The 20,780-nt window shown below is 38.7% G+C and overlaps 1 protein-coding gene across 1 annotated transcript in view; it reads left to right on the top strand.

Annotated features, from left to right (window-relative positions):
- Positions 1-20,780, top strand: part of LOC126175867 (centrosomal protein of 131 kDa) — a 104,581-nt gene that overhangs the window by 35,642 nt on the left and 48,159 nt on the right. The window contains exons 4-5 of the mRNA XM_049922931.1: positions 1,056-1,181; positions 3,492-3,732. Of these exons, the coding sequence (XP_049778888.1) occupies positions 1,056-1,181; positions 3,492-3,732 (367 nt within the window). The remainder of the gene's footprint in view (positions 1-1,055; positions 1,182-3,491; positions 3,733-20,780) is intronic.

Here is a 20,780-nt window from a genome sequence, read left to right as displayed (position 1 = left end):
TGGCATGATGCATTATCATCCATATAAACTCCATCATTATTTAGGAACATGAAGTACATGAATGGCTGCAAAAGGTCTCTGAGAAGCCAAAGATAATGGGGACCCAGTCTATTCCATGTAAATGTAGTTCACATAATTATGGAGCCACAACCAGTTTGTACAGTGCCTTGTTGAAAACTTGGGTCCATGGCTTCATGGGGTCTGCACCACACTCAAACCCTAACATCAGCTCTTACTAACTGAAATCAGGTCTCATCTGAACACACCATGGTTTTCCAATCATGTTAGGTCCAACCAGTATGGTCATTAGCCTAGGAAAGGCACTGCAGGTGATGTCATACTGTTAGCAAAGGCACTTGAGTCGGTTGTCTGCTGCCATAGCCCATTAACACAAAATTTTGCCGCACTGCTCTAACGGATACATTCATCATATGTCCCACACTGGTTTCTGTGTTTATTTCACCCAGTATTGCTTTTCTGTTAGTACAGACAATTTTATGCATATGCCACAGCTCTCAGTTGTACAATGAGGACAATTGGCCAGTGCATTGTCTGAGGTGAGATGTAATGCCTCAAATTTGGTATTCTCGGTACACTCTTGTCACAGTGGATATTGGAATATTTAATTTCCTAATGATTTCCAAAATGGAATATTCCATCCATCTAGCTACAACTACCATTCCCCATTCAAAGTCTGTTAGTTCCTGTCATGCAGCCATAATAATGTTGGAAACCTTTTCACATGAATCACCATAGTACAAATATGAGCTCCGCCAATGTACTGTCCTTTTATACATTGCGTATGCAATACTACCACAAGCTGTATATATGTATATCACTATCCCATGACTTTTGTCACCTCATTGTATGTAGAGGTAGTTAGTTTTTCATCATTTTAGTCAATGTCATGATTTAATAAAAAATAACATTTGTTTTATGTAAAGTGATTCTCTAATTTTGTTTTGGATGGGAGTCTCTGTAACTGTTCCATGAAACAGGTAGTATTTTTTAAGAAATTGAGAACTTTATTTAAGAGTGTTCCATTTCTGTTTCAGAGATATAATATCTTATCTAGATGAAATAGAACATAGTAGTACAGAAGTAAAAGATTTCATTAGCCCAAGTCAGTGCACTTTCAGTGAAAGGCAGAAAGACAGAATTTACCTCGAGGAAACTTTAAGGTATGGCAGATGTGAAATAATTATTCAGTTTGAATTCTAGAATATTTTGAATTATATTTTATAACTTTTTCTTCAGGTACAGGTAGACCAAGAAAAAGATGGATATCACAACTGGCAAATGCCTAATGCTTGAAATGTATTAGAAGAGAAAGAAGAATAATATTTTGTTCCTAATTTTCTGAGGTTTCATTTATTTTCCAAAGTTGGTGCAAGGGATTTGTTCAGTTATCCATTGAATAGATGGAATAATATATAGTACTCTTTATATTTGTTTAAAATAATATTAATGCTTAGCCAAATTACTCAATTATGTATGAATCAAATGATACACTTGTGGCTGCTGAGAAGGCATAAATTTTAATAGCTGTACAACTGTTCTTTAGTTATCATGTAATTGCATATAGAATACTTGGGTGGTTATAATAAACAGCAAAAAATGTGTTTGAACACAATACAAAACATTGTTTGTGAATGCTACAGACAATTTAGACGATGTGAAGTATGTCTACTGTGGAAATATGACTTTTCTTCATTGATCACCCATTGTAACAGATACATCAGTGAAATGGCCAATTTTGAAACCTCCACCAGTGATATAAATTTATTCACAGTGTTATAAAGAAATACAAGATAAATTTACAATGCTTGCACTTTAAAATGCCCATCACTTGAAAGTAACTTAACTTAGGTGGCCACCATTTCCCTTCCCACATACTGGAAGTATTTTACAGAAGTTAGACATTATCTTGCAGGACTGGCACTGGAATTTGATTAACTTTCTCCCAAATTTGATTCTTCTGTTTTTGGATGATTTGTGGTGATCTGGAAGATCTGAGGTTTCAAATGACCCCAAAGAAAGAAATCAAACACTGAAAGCTCAGGGCATTTGGCGACCAGGAAATACCCCCATTCTTGGAGATGAGATGATCAGGAAAGATGTTCTGTAGCACATTAATGGAATGTCGCGAGGTATGACATGTGGCACTATCTAGTTGGAAGAATGTGTTTGCAGTTACAGGAAGATCAGCAGGCTATCACACCAGGAAATGGTTCGACAAATGAACATAGTGTTATGTATTCACAATAACAGCACTTCTGTGATTGTCTTAAAAAAAATAAAGCCCTATGTTCCCAAACAATCATTCGCCACACTGAATGACAATTTTCTGACTGTGAAATGTCTTTTGATGAAGCCTTTCAGGATTTTCACACAACCAGTATCTACATTTTTGCTTTTTAACAAAGACTAGCACATGAAACTTGGCCTCATCATTCATGAGCAGATTGTCACACAGGCCTGGGTTGTTGCTCACAAATTCCAACAATTCCCAGCAAAAGCATAGTGTCTTTGGGAAGTCGTCCACATTAAGTTTTTGCACTTTGAATTTTGTGCGGGTGGTATTGCAGCTGAGTGTGCCATATTCACTGTACTTTGTGATCTGATGTGTGAAGTTGTAGCACATGCTTGCATTCAAAACACATGTGATTTTGCCTGAAGGCTTCTTCCACTGTTGCAGCAACTTCTGGTGTTTGCTAGCATTTTGCACTTCCTCCCCTCTTTTGCACTGTATCACTTGTTCCCTCAAAGTTCTGTACACTTTTTCTCATAGTATGTGCCGATGCGATGGGGGCATGACGTGAGATTGTAATGAACACGAAATACCTCTTTACGGCTACATAGATGTTGTTATTTTTGTAAAGTGCCTTTGTGGCAACAGTGCATTGCTCAGAGGGCCATGACACCATCTTGACTGAACATTGGCATCAGGGTCAATGGCAAAGGTTTGTTGTCCAAATGGCACCACTCTTGTTTTCTGATTCCTAATGTAATGTGCTATTATCTGGGTCACCAAATCACCTATTTCACTGCCACACCTGTTACATCATATTTTGTAACTCCAAGTATGAAGGAGAGAACATAAGGATGCATCCAAGGAAAGGAATGCATTAGTAGAGACAGAGCAAGTAGAAACTGACATTCTTCACACTTAACTGTGACAGGTGACTGGTGGGAAAGTCCTTAATTACTTCTTAATTAGAATTAAGGAGGCTGACCTGACTACATCCTAATGTCCACTCCAGCCATGCTTACCATGCCACTCTAAACGTTCACACAAAGTAATTGATGCTACCCACAATGTAACTCTCTTCATGGGTGTTAGAGGAAGGAAGGAGAGAGAGAGAGAAACAGAGGGAAAGGGGGGAAGAGTGGCGCAGCAGTTTGGCATGTAGATTTGTATATAACTGAAATAATTTCATTGTTTTTTGTGAAATATATTAAAATATTCTCAACATTCTTCCTTCATGTAGGAATAATTATAAAGCAATAGAAGAGACAACAAGTAAAGATGAAGCCAGATTAACACAACATGTGAAGACTCTAGAGCTGCAGTTGGAAGACCGTGACCGATGTCTTTTATTGGCACGCCAAGCCATATCTCAGCAACAAGAGGCCCTGAAGCAATCAAAACACAAAATGGAGCTGAAGATACGTTCTTGTAAAAAAGATTATGAAGATGTTGTCCTACGTCATCAGAAGTTCATAGATCAGGTAACTTTAGGTATATCAAATGGAAAAATGAGTTAAGTTGTCCTTAACCAAAATGTTGGTTTGAATAGCCCAATTCAAATTAGCTCTTGCTTTCATCTAATTTGTAAAATAACACCCAGAAAAAGTTAGGTGTCAGTCTAATGTAAAGAATAAATATTTAAACTGATGACAATTCAAAGCTTTGAGTCAGCTGAGGAGAAATGTTTGGATGCACTATTAGTTACACACTCCCATTTTAGGAACCGGAATGTGTAGTGATTGCAGTGCTGAACACATACAGAAAGCGAGTAAATGCAGTTAATGCACACTTTATTACCAATTATGAACATACATCAATAATACATGCACATACATCGATGGTGAAGTCTAGTGATTTGCATTGGTTTTTGTGCACACTTGAATTGTTTTGTGCACACAGTTCCATGAAACACCAACAGATGGTAGTGTAGTCCCTTTGGACCTATGCAGCAATGGTATTCAACTTTTACTGAGGCACAATTGAGCAATCAGTGCTCCAGTAGCCTGACTGTCTACTCTGTGAAAGGGAGAAAATCAATTTTTGTGATTTTCACACTGTAAAACACTTGAAAGTGTATAAGACTATGCCATATCATTTTGTGAACTTATTTTTTCATCAAAAGTTTTGATTGCTTTGTGAAAAAAGAGAACTCATAATTTTGGTTTCACATGATTTTTTAGTTCCATAACATTTTGAAGAAATTATGCTGTTAAAAAATTTGCTTTTTTTCACCTGTGATAGTGTGGCCTTCTTAATAAACCATTTACCTTTCCACAGTTCATAACAGTCATTGTGAAATGAATGTGCGCTTGATTTATGAATCTTCTACTGAAGAAGTTACATAGTGTGCAGCTTACCGATCACTCCCTTTTAAACCATACAGTACTGTGAGTGAAACGCAGCTAAAAATAGTAAAGAATTTTTGAAATGGTAGTGACACTGACATCTGTGTTCTTTCATGTGTAAGTGTGAGTTATTAAATGGCTTCTGTGCCACACTCAGAAGCCAACAGGGGATTTAGTTCCATTCATTCTGCTAGTTTAAGCATTTACTGTAACTTATACCAGTAAAATGCAGTGTGTAATATTTTCCACAATCAATTGTTCATAGAAAATAAGTATTTGTATGATGTATAAAATGCTCACACAATTTTGTAGTTCACTTGACTTATCCTATATTACTAGTACATCCTTTTTAAAATATGTAATCAACAGGAACAAAATAAAAATCAAATCAAATCAAACGTAGTGACAAACTGCAGGGAGAAAAAATGAATTAAGGGCAATCAGTACAGGCCTAGTATTGGACCCTTGTGCGATTTTAATTCTTCCACATTCAGTGTAGCGTCAAATGATGCAGGAGAGAAAAACAAATCACTAGCAACCAATGCAGGCCTAGTATTGGACTATCATGATTTTAGTTCTTCCATGTTCAGAAGACTCCACATGTATATGGATTTTTCCCTCAGCAATGATGATTACACTGGAGTGTCATCTCCTGTGGTCTTACAATACCTCATGCTTCATATCATAAAAACAATTAATTCTTATCCGTTTCTTAGGATGTCACAAAAATAGATCTGCTCAAACTCTTCCTGGCTTCTCCCTCCCTCCCTAAATGACTGTTGTAGTTCATTCCTTGTTGCTAACTGGTAAGCCATTCAACATAGTTCACCACATGTGAAGTCATGAAATTTCTCTTCTATGTGAAGCAGGTAAAACACTAGTTTCTTTTCCATTTCTATACACAATACAAGTTTTCTTCCAATTTGCCATGAAATAAATGGCATTCCCTTAGGGGTGTGATAGGTCTGTTACTGTTAACATGTATGCATGTATACTAATGGGACATACTGGAAGCTCCACTAGGCTATTCACAATGCTGTTGGCTATAAGAAGGTAGTAACGCCAGGGAACTGTAACATAATGCGGGAAGACCTGCAGAGGATTGAGGACATGTGCAGAAACAGGCTGTTGAACCTGAATGTAAACAAATGCAATTTATTGCACATAAAGGCAAAAAGATTGAAGCGTTCTTTCACCTGTAAATCAACCAACAGTAATAATATGTAAAATAAGGGCAAGTGGCCACTCACCTATAGTGGACTGATGTGTGGAGTTTAGAAACACGTAAGAGAAAACAGTATTTACACTAACACCAGCTTTTGAACTCTTGCTCTTTTTCTAGTAAAAGAGCATAAAACCACACAGATGTCCAAATGTACAGTCCCGTAGCCATGGCAAGACTTATTATTGATTATTTAAAGCAGTTGCTTGGGCTGATGGTGGTGGGGAGAGGAGGTAGGAAAGGATGCACAAAGGAAGGAGGGGGTAGTGGGATAGAGTGAGGCAGGTCTTTTGACACATGACTCAGTGACTGCCCAACAAGATGAAAGGAGTTCAGAGAATAGAGCATCAAAAGGAATAGAGAGGAAGGGAGGAGAGAAAGGTGGAGATGATGAAGAGGTAGACAGAGAGAGGAGAGAGAACTGGAGAGGGGTGGGAAAAGGAGAGATCTAGGAGTTCAGAGAATAGAGCACCAAAAGGAATAGAGAGGAAGGGAGGAGAGAAAGGTGGAGATGATGAAGAGGTAGACAGAGAGAGGAGAGAGAACTGGAGAAGGGTGGGAAAGGGAGAGATAGAGATAGACAGAGAGAGAGAATGCCCACATGAGGTGAGGGGGGCAGAGAGATTTGGGAGAAGGCAGTGCATGATCTGGATGGGTAAAGAGTGTTGTGGATGAAAGAAGGGGAAAGGTAAGGTGTGGTGGTGGGAAACAAGAAACAAGTTAGCAGAGATTTAGGCCATGGGGATTGTGAGAGTGCAGATATCCAGGAGAGACAATTCTCATCTGCATGCGTAGAATCTTATGCTGGAAGATAGTATCTGAATGACTCCCATAGTGAAACAGCTATTGAAGTCATTTGTGTTGTAATGTGTTGCATGTTTACCAATTTGATGCTCAAGTTTGTGGTTCACCACAGTTTGATAGCAGCCATTAATGTGAGTAGATAGTTGGTTACTAGTCATGCCTACATGGAATGCTGTGCAATAAATGGCAGTATAGCTGGTATATAACATGGCTTCTTTCATTCAAGGCCCTGCCTTTTATTGGGTAGGAAATCCCTGTGACTGGACTGTAATATGTGAGTGTATGTGACATGTCTTGCACCTGGGCCAACCACAAGGGAATGACTAGTGGGGTGCAGGACTGGAGTAGAGACAGTCAAGGATATTCTGATTCTGTAGGTTGGGTGGGTACAGAAGATTACTCTGGGTTATGGAGGTTGGATATCTCTCATCTCAATGCATGATGAGAGGTAGTCAAAGCCCTGGTGAAGGTTGTAGTTGATTTTTTTGAGGTAAGAGTGATACTGGGTGATCAGAGAAAGGCTGACTAGTGCCTGGTTTACAGATTGACTGATGCCAGAGGAGAAGATGGCATAGAAGACCTGTTAGTGGATGAGCTGGGTAGGATACTGTTTGTCAATAAAGGCTCCAATAATGTTATCATTATACTTTGACAGCTCCTGCTTTCCAATACAGATGTGGTGTCCATAGGTGCCATGGCTGTAAGGAAGAGAGGCTTTTTACTGTTGATGGTTGGCATGCTTTATATGAACAGAAGTATTTACGGAACCATCTGAGTGATGGAGATAACATCCAGGAAGGTGGTTCATTGAGTAGAGAAGGACCTTGTGAAGCGGATTTGGGCATAGTTTGTGAAGTTATGGAGGAAAGAGCAAAGGTTTGTCTTGCCCATAATCTAGATAATGAGGAAGTCATCAATGAATCTGAACCAGACAAGGGGTTTTAAGTGTTGACTGGATAGGAAGGATACCTCCAGATACCCCACAAATAGGTTGATATACATGTTTTATGCTCCACACATCAGCCTTCTGTGGCTGAGTGGTTGCCTTTCCTTATTTTACATATTGTTCCATCCAGAATTTCCACTATAGTAATAAAATAAACTCAGTATGATCAGCTGCTGCATACCAGTATTATAGCACCACATGCCAACAATGAATATAAAACTATTAAATTATTAAATCTCAAAACAATTTAAATATTTGTCTTTATGTCACAGGGTGATTAGGTCTGGGTCCAGTCAATATAGAACACTTGACACTTTTTCAGCTTTCATTTTTTTCAAGAAATATGCAAACCAGGCACAAACAGTCTCCTCCTCAAACCATCCTCAAAATCCAACCGTCCTGTGGCCTCTTTCATATATATGTTTATAGTTTTGTAACAATCACTACAGTATATTTCATTATTACAAAATGAATCACAATGGAACTTCAATACATTACAGTAATTTCATATAGTTCTTCACATAGCAAATTTCTCAGTTTCTTTAGTTGATACACATTTTTTTTTATAGAAATTGCTTTTTTTCATTGTAAATCAATGTTTTCATATTGTTCTATGCCCGGATACTTTATGTAGATTTTCACACTAGTATTAAGCTCCATCATTTGCCCACACTCACATAATAACAGTTTAATGAGTTTTCATGTAAATAATTTGTTTTCACTAAATAATATATTTTTTGCACAAATATGTATAATTTATGCCATATATAAATAATTCAGTTTCATCATTTTAATTTCACAGTTTGATGTTAAATTCAACTAACAACATTCACCTTATTAAAAGGTATTTCTAGTTACTGCATAAAAACAATAACATTTACTTTATTATAGTTATTCATAGTTACTGCATACAAACAAAAAATCAATAATCAATTTTACAAGACTAAGATGTGGCAAGAAATGACTACACTGCATTAGATATGTGTGGGTGTCACAAACTAAAGTATTGAATTCATATTGAATACTTCATTAATCACTGAAATCTGAATAACATATTAATATCCAATGCTGTTTGTTTGTAATACTGCTGACAAATCAGTGAAAGCAATAACTACTACAAAATACCTAGAAGTACCATACAGAACAATCTTTGACCACATAAAACAGATTATAAGAAAAGCAGATGCCAGCCTGCGATTCGTTGGAATAACCTTAAGTAAATTTATTTCATCCACAAAAAAAGTGTAACACTAGTTCAACTATTATTGCTATCAGTCTTGTAGCCATACCATGTTGACCAAAGACAGAGAAGATCCTACAAAGAGCGGCATGTTTCATTATGGGATCATTTAGTCAGCATGAGACCATTAACGAAATCAGCTGCTGAACATTCACAACAAAGTGGCAGAGCCGGTTGGCCTGGAGGGAGGGGACCAAACAGCAAGGTCATCAATTCCATTGGGTTTGGGAAGGATGGGGAAGGAAATCAGCCATGCCCTTTCAAAGGGGACATGCTGGCATTTGCCTGAAGTGATTTAGGGAAATCACAGAAAACCTAACTCAGGATGGCTGGATGAAGGTTTGAACCATTGTCCTCCTGAATGTGAGTCCAGTGTGCTAACCACTACGCCACCTTGCTCAGTAAGTGGCAGAGTCCGAAGCAGTCCTAAAAAGCAGTGAAGCTAATGTAATGCTTGAAATACTGTGCACACACTTGAAAGCCATGTGCATTAGCATGTATTGTCATCTGTGAGAGTGTACCTTGAAAGAGGAATACTGTGAACTTCTGATAAAGCCTGCCACAGGCAAATTCTTATTTAAACCCTGCCATGTTACACTCACATTCAGTTATCATGTTATTACTGCTTTCATACATTTGCTTTATCTTATTATGTTCAGTGTATGTTATGGTGGTTGATGTATACGCCGCAGTATAATAAGTTGTACTAACATTCATGGTTGTGTTATGTGTCCATGTTACAACAATGCTAGATACAGAAAGCTGACTAAAACCCAAAATTGACAACATCAAGATTTTTGGGTTAAATCTAAGTGTCTATCAAAAATAGGCCAATGGGAAATGGAGGTAATATTTTCATTGCAGTAGACAAGAAATTCAAATCCACTAAGATAGAATGTGAAAGTGCTTGCAAGATTGTTTGGGTGTGACTCAGTACTGAGAGTGGACATAAACTTGTAAATGGATACTTCTGGTGACCACCAGACTCACTGCCAGATTTAACTGCTAACATTAGAGAAAACCTCATTTCAGTAGTATGTATGTTTCCCAGTCATACTGTCATCATTGGAGGAAACTTTCATTACCCAACAATTGGTTGGGAAAATTACAGTTTTGTAAGGTGTGAGTGCGACAACATCCTGTGAATCCCTACAGAATAGCAAAGTTAGGCAGTTGATGTCAGGATGGGAGGAAGATTTAGGGCTAATAAGAATGCATGCTTAACACACAAATGGTTTATTCAGAGAAGGTTACATAGGCCCTGGGGAGGCATAACACATGTCAAGATTTAGGATTGATTGAGGCCAGGAATAGAGAGTGTGAGCAGCCTTCAAATCACACTATTGGCAAACCTCAAATGATTTTTCTGGTGCTGCTGATTGGTTGTTTGTGCAGCATCACACTATCAGTGCTGGCACTGCAGCATCAACACTTCAGTACTGCTTGTGAGCCCCTGCTTCCCTGCCCTGTCTGGATAGTAGAATCTGAAGGCATCAAGACTAGTGCAAGCTTGTTATTAATAGTAATTATACATTTACATTCCTTCCCCTTCAAAATGGTCCAAGTGGCATGATGATTTTTGCTGTGATTAGTGGCTTGCACCTAATGGGAGAAGGATACAAGAAAAAATAAATTGTTGATTGTGTTACATTCAAGTGCAATATAAAATTTTTGAAGGCAATTCAAAAACAATAGCATTTATATAACTGGCTGTCCAAAAAGCAGTGGCTGTGGCTTTGCAAGCCTGCTGGACTGGACTGGTGGTAGTGGATGAACGAAGATGAGATCAAACTCATACAGCTTGTATGAGTACAATAATTGAAGAGTTACTACATTGACATCCTACAGGGAGGACTATAGAATACTAAGGGTTGAAACTTGCACCTGATCCACTTTTGTGAGCTTTTAGTTATTTAGTTGAAAGAGATACATCATAAATTTTCAATACTAACACTAAATCCTACATTTTTCTTTGAAAATGGAATGGAAACATGTTAAGAATAAGAATGACAAAATCTTAGTTAAATAAATCATATACCTTTCCTGGCATGGTGGGAAAATGACATGAACTAATACTATTTAATCCATCATAACACTGCCATAACTGTGAGTAGCCAGATATCTGTGCATATGTCAGATCCCAGGAGAGAATGGATGAAGATGTAAGGCAGAAGGGGGCTGCCTGTGGAAGAGAACATGACACCAAGTGTTAGTTGAGTAAACACACCTGACTGATGGTGGACAGGACACAGACAAGGACAAATCAAAAGCAACCTATCCAACAACAAGATTCAAGTGGGTCCCTCTCCACAACTAAATCCAAAGGCTGAGAGCAAAGAGAGTTACAATCTGAATTGTGACCAGAGAGAAACATGAAGTGCTAAGTGAGATTGCTACCAAATAGTCCATAGTATAGTGATGATAGTAATTGACAATATCAGACGTAAGTACAGTGCTAACTGGCTATTTAATGGGCAGCCGTATTTACATTGGCTGCAAAGAACATTATTGGGCATTGTATTCACGTGGTGAGATGGGTGGCGAGCTTGCAGTGCAAGTGCAGCACTGTAGTGGTATTATACCCTCTAATGGACATCTAGGTCCATTTCCTTTCATGGAGCGAGATATCAGATCCTTTCCGCCAAAAGGCTTCATGTATGGGTAGAAATGCCCTATATGGTGCAGTGTGGGTGGAATGGAGGGACAAGTGAAGACCCGGTCCCATCACTGGTGATGAGCATGCCATTGGTTCCCCCAAACCATGTGGATGAAGAAAGGATCACTGCTTCAGCATCGGGAGTTGTAGGCAACTGCCAGGGATGCTGGCCATGGTTCCACGTTGTCATCAGAAGAGGGCGAGGGACATGGCGGCCAATGTAGTGTCTGCACTTGAGGCCAGAGTTGGTCATGGTGGCAGTGTTTGAGTTCCTTCTGTGTTTGGATCAACAAAATTTGCCACCCAAGGGTCACCACCACTGTTGCTGGCACCCACACCTCAGTAAACCTGTAGGAGCAGGCCCACACAGGCACGCCAGGTTCATAACAATGGCAGGGACAGGAGCAGGACTCTGAATAGGGTGGGAGCAGAAGATGAAGCAGGATCTGTGTTTGCCATCCATGGAGGACCTTAGTGGGGCTACAATTGTGAATTGGCATTGTTTGATAAGTGCTAAAAAACAGGATGTGGGCTGATGTAGTGGCAGAGAATTCAACTGGTTTCTTCATCTGCTGCTTAAAAGTCTGAAGGAGATGTTCAATTTCATCATTTGAGGAAGGATGGACTGGAGGGCTGCAAATATATCTCATGCCACTGCTCTCACAGAAATCCTTCTAGGCAGATGCTGTGAATTGCATCCCATTGTTGGAGACCAATGTCTGAGGCAACTGTTTGATAGTAAAGACCTGGGCTGAGGTAGTGGGATGACATCGGTAATGATGGATACTATAAACACAACATGTGGGTACTTCGAGTAAGCACCTACAATGAGTTACCACGTTGATACCAAAAATGGGGCCATAGAACAGATGGATATGGTCCCAGGGGAGATGGCGAGTAGGCCAGGGTCTGAAAGGTGTGATGGTGCTGCCTGGTACCATGCACATATCTTTCAGCCGCAGACATTCTTTTGATTTTGCTGTTGATCACCAGTCAGTACACATGTTGGCAAGCTAATGCCTTCATGTGGGACGTTCTCCTTTGTCCTTGGTCCTGCAAGCTCAATACCCATTGGCACAATTCTGCTGGGATGACCACCTAACATGCATCAGTCTCAGTGTCCAAAAGAAGACATCATCAACAACTAAAAACTGAGTACATTTCCAGAAACTGAACTTGTTCACCAACAGGTGGGTGAGGTAAGTTGGCCAGTCACGAGTCACATACGTCACATAGCGGAGAACTTGCTGCAAGGTGGGATCCTAGCACATGGCAGAGTCACCTTACTAGCTATATATATTCCCAATATCTTGTTGGATTTGAAATGAATTTCTCCAAAGCAGACTAATAAAATAAATAGGAACTAGATTGATCTGTTTCACATGTCTAAGAATAGGCTAAACACAGCGAAAGTGATCAGTTTCATCTGTATGACTTAAATGATAAAAGGGAGAGAGGTTTCCTACTATAGGTATGATAATAGCCAGAATATCCTTCTCTAGTGACTCATACTCGCAAGAAATCAATCTTGAAACAACATATGGAATATATAGAAATGGGCTCTTCAGCAACAAGTTGTTGTAGGAAAGCATAGAGATTCAGATATAAAAGTCCTAAGTTAGACCAATGTTAATGTGAATATAAAACTCGTTGATATTCCTACAATCCTGTGATGGAGTCTACAGAGAAGTAGATAATATAAAGCTAACTTAAATTTTTCGTACCGTATATGTAGCTTTAAGCATACCCAACTCTCGGATACATGTGCCAGCGATGTGGCGTAAGGGAAATCAAAAGTCATTCAGCACAGTTTGTTTCTTAACAGGCAGAAACATATGTTAGGGAATAAAGTCTTCTTCTTCTTCTACTTCCTTCTGCTTTCAAGGGTCAGGGTAATGTTGCTGCTGTGTGAGGCTACTAATATTTCTCTGAATCATGTAATTATTGACTGAATGGAAAATTTAAAATGCTGTCAAAAATCTACTCATTAAGAGATGTAATCTTGCATTGAAAGCTTAACACAATTACTACAGTTACTTTGTTTTGAGGCAGTGTAACTGACGGTGCTCAAATACCCAGATTATGTTCATCCAGTATCTGAAAATGAGAGCCCTTAGCAACTTCTAACAAATTTTACACAGAATTTCAAACCTTTACAAAAAATTTTCTTGCTGACAGTCCCCACTAAATGATGAAAGGGAGAAAAAAATTTCTTACAATATTTTGGCTGTTCATGCAGTCAGATTTCAGCCATTAGGCATGACATTTTAATTTATTACTTCATTACTACCGTTTCTATTTGGAACACAGTTTGCAGACAGCATCCACATATACCACTGAGTGTACCTGCAGAATTATATCATTGTACAACCCATATTTCAGGAGATACTGTACAATAAACAGTAGTTATCAGGAGAAAGAAAACTGGCATTCTGCAGATTGGAGTGTGGAATGTTAGATCCCTTAATCGGGCAGGTAGGTTAGAAAATTTAAAAGGGAAATGGATAGGTTAAAGTTAGTTATAGTGGGAATTAGTGAAATTTGATGGCAGGAGGAACAAGACTTCTGATCAGGTGAATACAGGGTTATAAATACAAAATCATACAAGGAGTAATGCAGTAGTAACTTTAATAATGGATAAATAGATATGAGCACAGGTAAATTACTACAAACAGCATAATGAACGCATTTTTGTAGCCAAGATAGACATGAAGCCCATGCCTACCACAGTAGTACAAGTTTATATGCCAACTTGCTCCGCTGATGACAGAGAGATTGAAGAAATGTACGATGAGCTAAAAGAAATTATTCAGATACTGAAGGGAGACAAAAATTTAATAGTCATGGGGGACTGGAATTCGATAGTAGGAAAAGGAAGAGAAGGAAAAGTAGGGGGTGAATATGGAATGGGGGTAAGGAATGAATGAGGAAGCTGCCTGGTAGAATTTTGCACAGAGCACAACTTAATCATAGCTAACACTTGGTTTAAGAATCATGAAAGAAGGTTATATATGTGGAAGAGACCTGAAGACACTGGAAGGCTTCAGATAGATTATATAATGGTAAGACAGAGATTTAGGAACCAGGTTTTAAATTGTAAGATATTTCCAGGGGCAGATGTGGACTCTGACCACAATATGTTGGTCATGAGCTGTATATTAAAACTGAAGAAACTGCAAAAAGGTGTGAATTTAAGGAGATAAGACCTGGATGAAATGAAAGAACCAGAGGTTGTAGAGAGTTTCAAAGAGAGCATTATGGAACAATTGACAAATCCAGGAGAAAGGAGTACAGTAGAAAAAGAAAGGGTAGTTTTGAGAGATGAAATAGTGAAGGCAGTAGGGGATCAAGTAGGTAAAAAGACGAGGGCTAGTAGAAATCCGTGGGTAACAGAAGAGATATTGAATTTAATTCATGAAAGGAGAAAATATAAAAATGCAGTAAATGAAACAGAAAAAGGAGTAAAAATGTCTCAAAAATGAGATCGACAGGAAGTGCAAAATGGCTAAGCAGGGATGGCTAGAGGACAAATGTAAGGATGTATCACTAGGGGTAAAATAGGTACTGCCTACAGGAAGCTTAAAAAGAACTTTGGAGAAAAGAGAACTACTCGTATTAATATCAAGAGCTCAGATGGAAAAGCAGTTCTAAGCTAAGAAGGGAAAGCAGAAAGGTGGAAAGAGTATCTACATCTACATCTACATCCATACTCCGCAAGCCACCTGACAGTGTGTGGCGGAGGGTACCCTGAGTACCTCTATCGGTTCTCCCTTCTATTCCAGTCTCGTATTGTTCGTGGAAAGAAGGATTGTCGGTATGCTTCTGTGTGGGCTCTAATCTCTCTGATTTTATCCTCATGGTCTCTTCGCGAGATATACGTAGGAGGGAGCAATATACTGCTTGACTCTTCGGTGAAGGTATGTTCTCAAAACTTTAACAAAAGCCCGTACCGAGCTACTGAGCGTCTCTCCTGCAGAGTCATCCACTGGAGTTTATCTATCATCTCCGTAACGCTTTTGCGATTACTAAATGATCCTGTAACGAAGTGCGCTGTTCTCCGTTGGATCTTCTCTGTCTCTTCTATCAACCCTATCTGGTACGGATCCCACACTGCTGAGCATTATTCAAGCAGTGGGCGAACAAGCGTACTGTAACCTACTTCCTTTGTTTTCGGATTGCATTTCCTTAGGATTCTTCCAATGAATCTCAGTCTGGCATCTGCTTTACCGACGATCAACTTTATATGATCATTCCATTTTAAATCACTCCTAATGCGTACTCCCAGATAATTTATGGAATTAACTGCTTCCAGTTGCTGACCTGCTATTTTGTAGCTAAATGATAAGGGATCTATCTTTCTATGTATTCGCAGCACATTACACTTGTCTACATTGAGATTCAATTGCCATTCCCTGCACCATGCGTCAATTCGCTGCAGATCCTCCTGCATTTCAGTACAATTTTCCATTGTTACAACCTCTAGATACACCACAGCATCATCTGCAAAAATCCTCAGTGAACTTCCGATGTCATCCACAAGGTCATTAATGTATATTGTGAATAGTAACGGTCCTATGACACTCCCCTGCGGCACACCTGAAATCACTCTTACTTCGGAAGACTTCTCTCCATTGAGAATAACATGCTGCGTTCTGTTATCTAGGAACTCCTCAATCCAATCACACGATTGGTCTGATAGTCCATATGCTCTTACTTTGTTCATTAAACGACTGTGGGGAACTGTATCGAACGCCTTGCGGAAGTCAAGAAACACGGCATCTACCTGTGAACCCATGTCTATGGCCCTCTGAGTCTCGTGGACGAATAGCACAAGCTGGGTTTCACACAACCGTCTTTTTCGAAACCCATGCTGATTCCTACAGAGTAGATTTCTTGTCTCCAGAAAAGTCATTATACTCGAACATAATATGTGTTCCAAAATTCTACAACTGATCGACGTTAGAGATATAGGTCTATAGTTCTGCACATCTGTTCGACGTCCCTTCTTGAAAACGGAGATGACCTGTGCCCTTTTCCAATCCTTTGGAATGCTACGCTCCTCTAGAGACCTACGGTGTACCGCTGCAATAAGGGGGGCAAGTTCCTTCGCGTACTCTGTGTAAAATCGAACTGGTATCCCATCAGGTCCAGCGGCCTTTCCTCTTTTGAGCGATTTTAATTGTTTCTCTATCCCTCTGTCGTCTGTTTCGATATCTACCATTATGTCATCTATGCGACAATCTAGAGAAGGAACTACAGTGCAGTCTTCCTCTGTGAAACAGCTTTGGAAAAAGACATTTAGTATTTCAGCCTTTAGTCTGTCATCCTCTGTTTCAGTACCATTTTGGTCACAGAGTGTCTGGACATTTTGTTTTGATCCACCTACCGCTTTGACATAAGACCAAAATTTCTTAGGATTTTCTGCCAAGTCAGTACATAGAACTTTACTTTCGAATTCATTGAACATCATATGTAGAGGGTTTATACAGGGTCGATGTACTTGAGGGCAATATTGTCGAAACGGAAGACGATGTAAATGAAGGTGGAATGGGAGATATGAAATTGCGTGAAGAGTTTGACAGAGCACTGAAAGAAAGTTGAAACAAGGCCCCGGGAGTAGATGACATTCCATTGGAGCTACTTATAGCCTTGGGAGAGCCAACCATGACAAAACTCTTCCATCTGCTGAGCAAGATGTATGAGACAAGTGAAATACCTTCAGACTTCAAGAAGAATATAATATAAATAATTCCAATTCCAAAGAAAGCAGGTGTTGACAAGTGTAAAAATTACTGAACTTTCAGTTTAATAATTCACGGCTGAAAAATACTAACATGAATTCTTTATCTGCCAACAGGCACATTCCCGTTGGGCCACGAGTTCAATTCTAGGCTATCTAGCTGCCCAGCCACCACCATCCTGTGTGGATATATGTCCTTGCTGTTCATCCTCCAGAGTGGGTACATAACATTACCATCAGCCCTGCTGGAGGCCACATTTTAATGTGGCATGCTCCAGTGTTTTTTTGGCCAAGTTAGAAAAGCAGTGCAACAGCTGAGGCTGCTTCCTGCTAGCTATCACCAGTAGCCATCATGACCTTGCCTCAGCACTCTGCTGCTGTGCTGATTGCAGTACAATATCACCAGCTGTTGGTATGCATCAGTGGCCATGGTCGCCTATGCCATGGGGGCCAACAACTGCCTCTCCAGCTTGGATTCCACTACTGTAACTTTTATGAATAAAAGACATTATCAACCAGGAAGGTTAATCTTGACAGTCCACCTGTAACTCTGCCAGCCATAGGCTTGGCAGAGTTGAGCAACGTATAGCTGCCGAGTGAGATGGCTATATAAAGTGAGTGAGATCAATGCCAGAAGCAAGATTGGGACAGCTGGTCCACAGTCAGCTGCACAACTACTTCCAGGAAATCCCAGGTCATTAAGCACATTGCATGGCTGAGTGCTATTCATGTGGTGAGGTTCTGAGTGTATATAACACTAAATTATATATTCTCCATAAGAAACACAAAAAATTGCAACAGAATGAGGATTCCAATAAAGTTATCACTAACAATGCGCTACAGAGAATTTAGAAATGATATTAAAGTTTATGTATAGATGTTATTTATGATAAGAAATATTCATGATTACACCCTTTTCAGGAAAAAATGATGTGAGATATAAAGGAAAATGAAGACAGCTGTAGAAAGAGCCTATATGACATACTGTTACACCAAAAGAGGAATTAGTTATAAACATAAACAATGCACTACAGTTGTTGTGCACAAAAACAGAAAGTCAGCCACAATTACACAACAAAAGATTAGCCTCTGCATAAATAGTTTATATTATTTTCTTTTATTTATACATATTATTAAGAAATTCTGGTACTGTTGTGCAGGGCATAAAGAATTAAGTTGTGAACTAGACTAGGTTCCTGCATTTCTGATTCCTGCTTGTCTAAAAGACATAATATCAGCTGCATAGAACATTAGCTACCACCTGCTGATTTGTTCACGTTGACTGTATGGCCTGCATAGATTGTTTTTCGTTTTGTGTTTCTTTTATTGAATTTTTATGTAGTTCACAAACTGCAACACCTTCTAAACTTTTCAAGCTGATTAAGGCCATAGAAGCAAGGTCTTTTCCAAATGTACTTCTGGCCAAAAAATGATTCTGGTAGCCAGAGTCTAAGATCATTGTTAATCATGCATTTTGCATTCTTATAGAGTTATTCCATAGAAACTTTCCTCCTCTGACACATATTTCTTTATATCTAACCATTAAATGAAGTACCAGTTTTCACAAATTGAGCTTTAAAATTTTTTTAATGTAATGAATGTTCACCCCCCTTAGGGGTTGAATTTCCAAAAATAATGAAATATGTATTTTTTAATTTCTAACCAAGAAGCCAAATACCAATTTTCATAGATTTACAAATGCTTTCACAATGAAATATTTTCACCTCCTATTTCACCCCTTAGAGGTTGATTTTCCAAAAACAGTGTCATGAATATTTTTTATTTCTAACAAAGAAGCCAATTACAAATTATCATAGCATTAGTTTCAAAAATGCTCATAATGAAATATTTCCATAAAATCTTTCATCCCTTATTCTGCACCCTTAGGGATGGAATATCAGAAAATCCCTTCTTGAATAATGCCTACAGTATAAGGCCAATACCCTCGGCAAATTTCAGGTTTCTATCCTTAGTGATTTGAGCTGGGCGATGATGACTTCAGTGAGTGAGTGAGTGAGTCAGTCAGTCAGGACATGGTCTTTTATATGTAGAGATTAATGTGTGTAACATTGGAATGCAAAATTAATGTAAAATTATATCTTGTTTGTTTAATATGAAGTATGTTAAATAAGTGTAAAAATTTCAACTAGTGACATAGAAGTAAAGATATAAACTTTACCCAAGTAGTGGCTGCATGACCAAATTGAAGAGGAAGACAGCAGAGCAAGTCTAAAGGTCTTTTATGAGTGTTCTTGGTTGGGGTAAAAACTGTGCAGCTAAGAGCCACTGGTGAGCTTGTAATAACATGGCAGGCAATTTGAACTTTGTTCATTTTAGGTAAAAACAATTTGAAATTGTGGATATGCATTTTATTCATTGTGGGATAGCACGAACAACTGCACTGATCTTTATTTGAGACTCTGCCACTCATTACACTGTGCAAATTGATTAAATGTAGGGAATTAACCAAAATTAGCAAGTCTGAATATAGGACCACTTGACTGCACAAGTAAAACATTATCTGTGTAGGAAATAATTGTTTATTGCACTGCTATGCTAAAATCATGTTTAATTATTTTAAGTATTATTTACTGTACGACCACCAATTGAGGAAATGTGTTTGTTGACTGTGATAAAACTAAAGTTGAGTCAAAACCTGTGTTAAGAGGATACATCATTGTCCCCAGAGACATAACTATTGGTTGATCTAATCAGGGAATAATCAGCAGAAGCACTTAACGTTGCACAGTTTTCAACACCTGCTGCCACCATCACCACCACTGCACTTCATCCAAGCATCTCAGTTCACCTACAACTGTAAGAGTTAACACTACTGAATCCTACAACTCAAGTGTAATGAGGCATGTAGAACAGAATGACCTCCTCCATGCCAACAAGCATGGACTATGAAAAAAATCAGTCATGTGAAGTCCAAATTGTGCTTTCCTCATATGACATCCCTAAAGTCATTGATCAAGGCAATCAGATAGATACAGCATTTTTTGACTTCCAAAAGGAATCTGATTTAGTACCACATATGCAGTTATTATTGAAAGTATGACCATATGGATTATCAGTATAGATTGTGACTGCATTGAGGATTTCTTGCAGTGTAGTAAACAGCATGTTATCTTGGAAGGATAGTGATCAACAGATGTGGAAATAACATCCGGTGTGCCCCAGGGAAGTGTGTTGGGACACTTGCTGTTCACATAGTATATTAATGATCTTGCAGTCAGTATTAATAGTAGCCTCAGATTTTTCACGGATGATGCAGTTATCCATAATGAAGTACTGTCTGAAAAAAGCTGCACAAATATTCAGTCAGATCTTGACAAGATTTCAAAGTGATGCAAAGATTGGTAGCTTACTTTAAATGTTCAGAAATATAAAATTGTGTGCATCACAAGATGAAAAAAAACCAACATATTATTCTATGACTACAACATCAATGAGTCACAGTTGGAATAGGTCAGCTCAACATTTTGTGATGGTATGAAAGGGAATGATCATGTAGCCTCAGTTGTAGGTAAAGCAGTTAGCAGGCTGTGGTTCATTGGTAGAATACCAGGAAAA

Source organism: Schistocerca cancellata, chromosome 1, assembly GCF_023864275.1.
Source record: "Schistocerca cancellata isolate TAMUIC-IGC-003103 chromosome 1, iqSchCanc2.1, whole genome shotgun sequence".
Classification (NCBI taxonomy): Eukaryota; Metazoa; Arthropoda; class Insecta; order Orthoptera; family Acrididae; genus Schistocerca; species Schistocerca cancellata.
The sequence above is the reverse complement of the archived record's forward strand: the minus strand, read 5'-3'. Positions and strand labels throughout refer to the sequence as shown.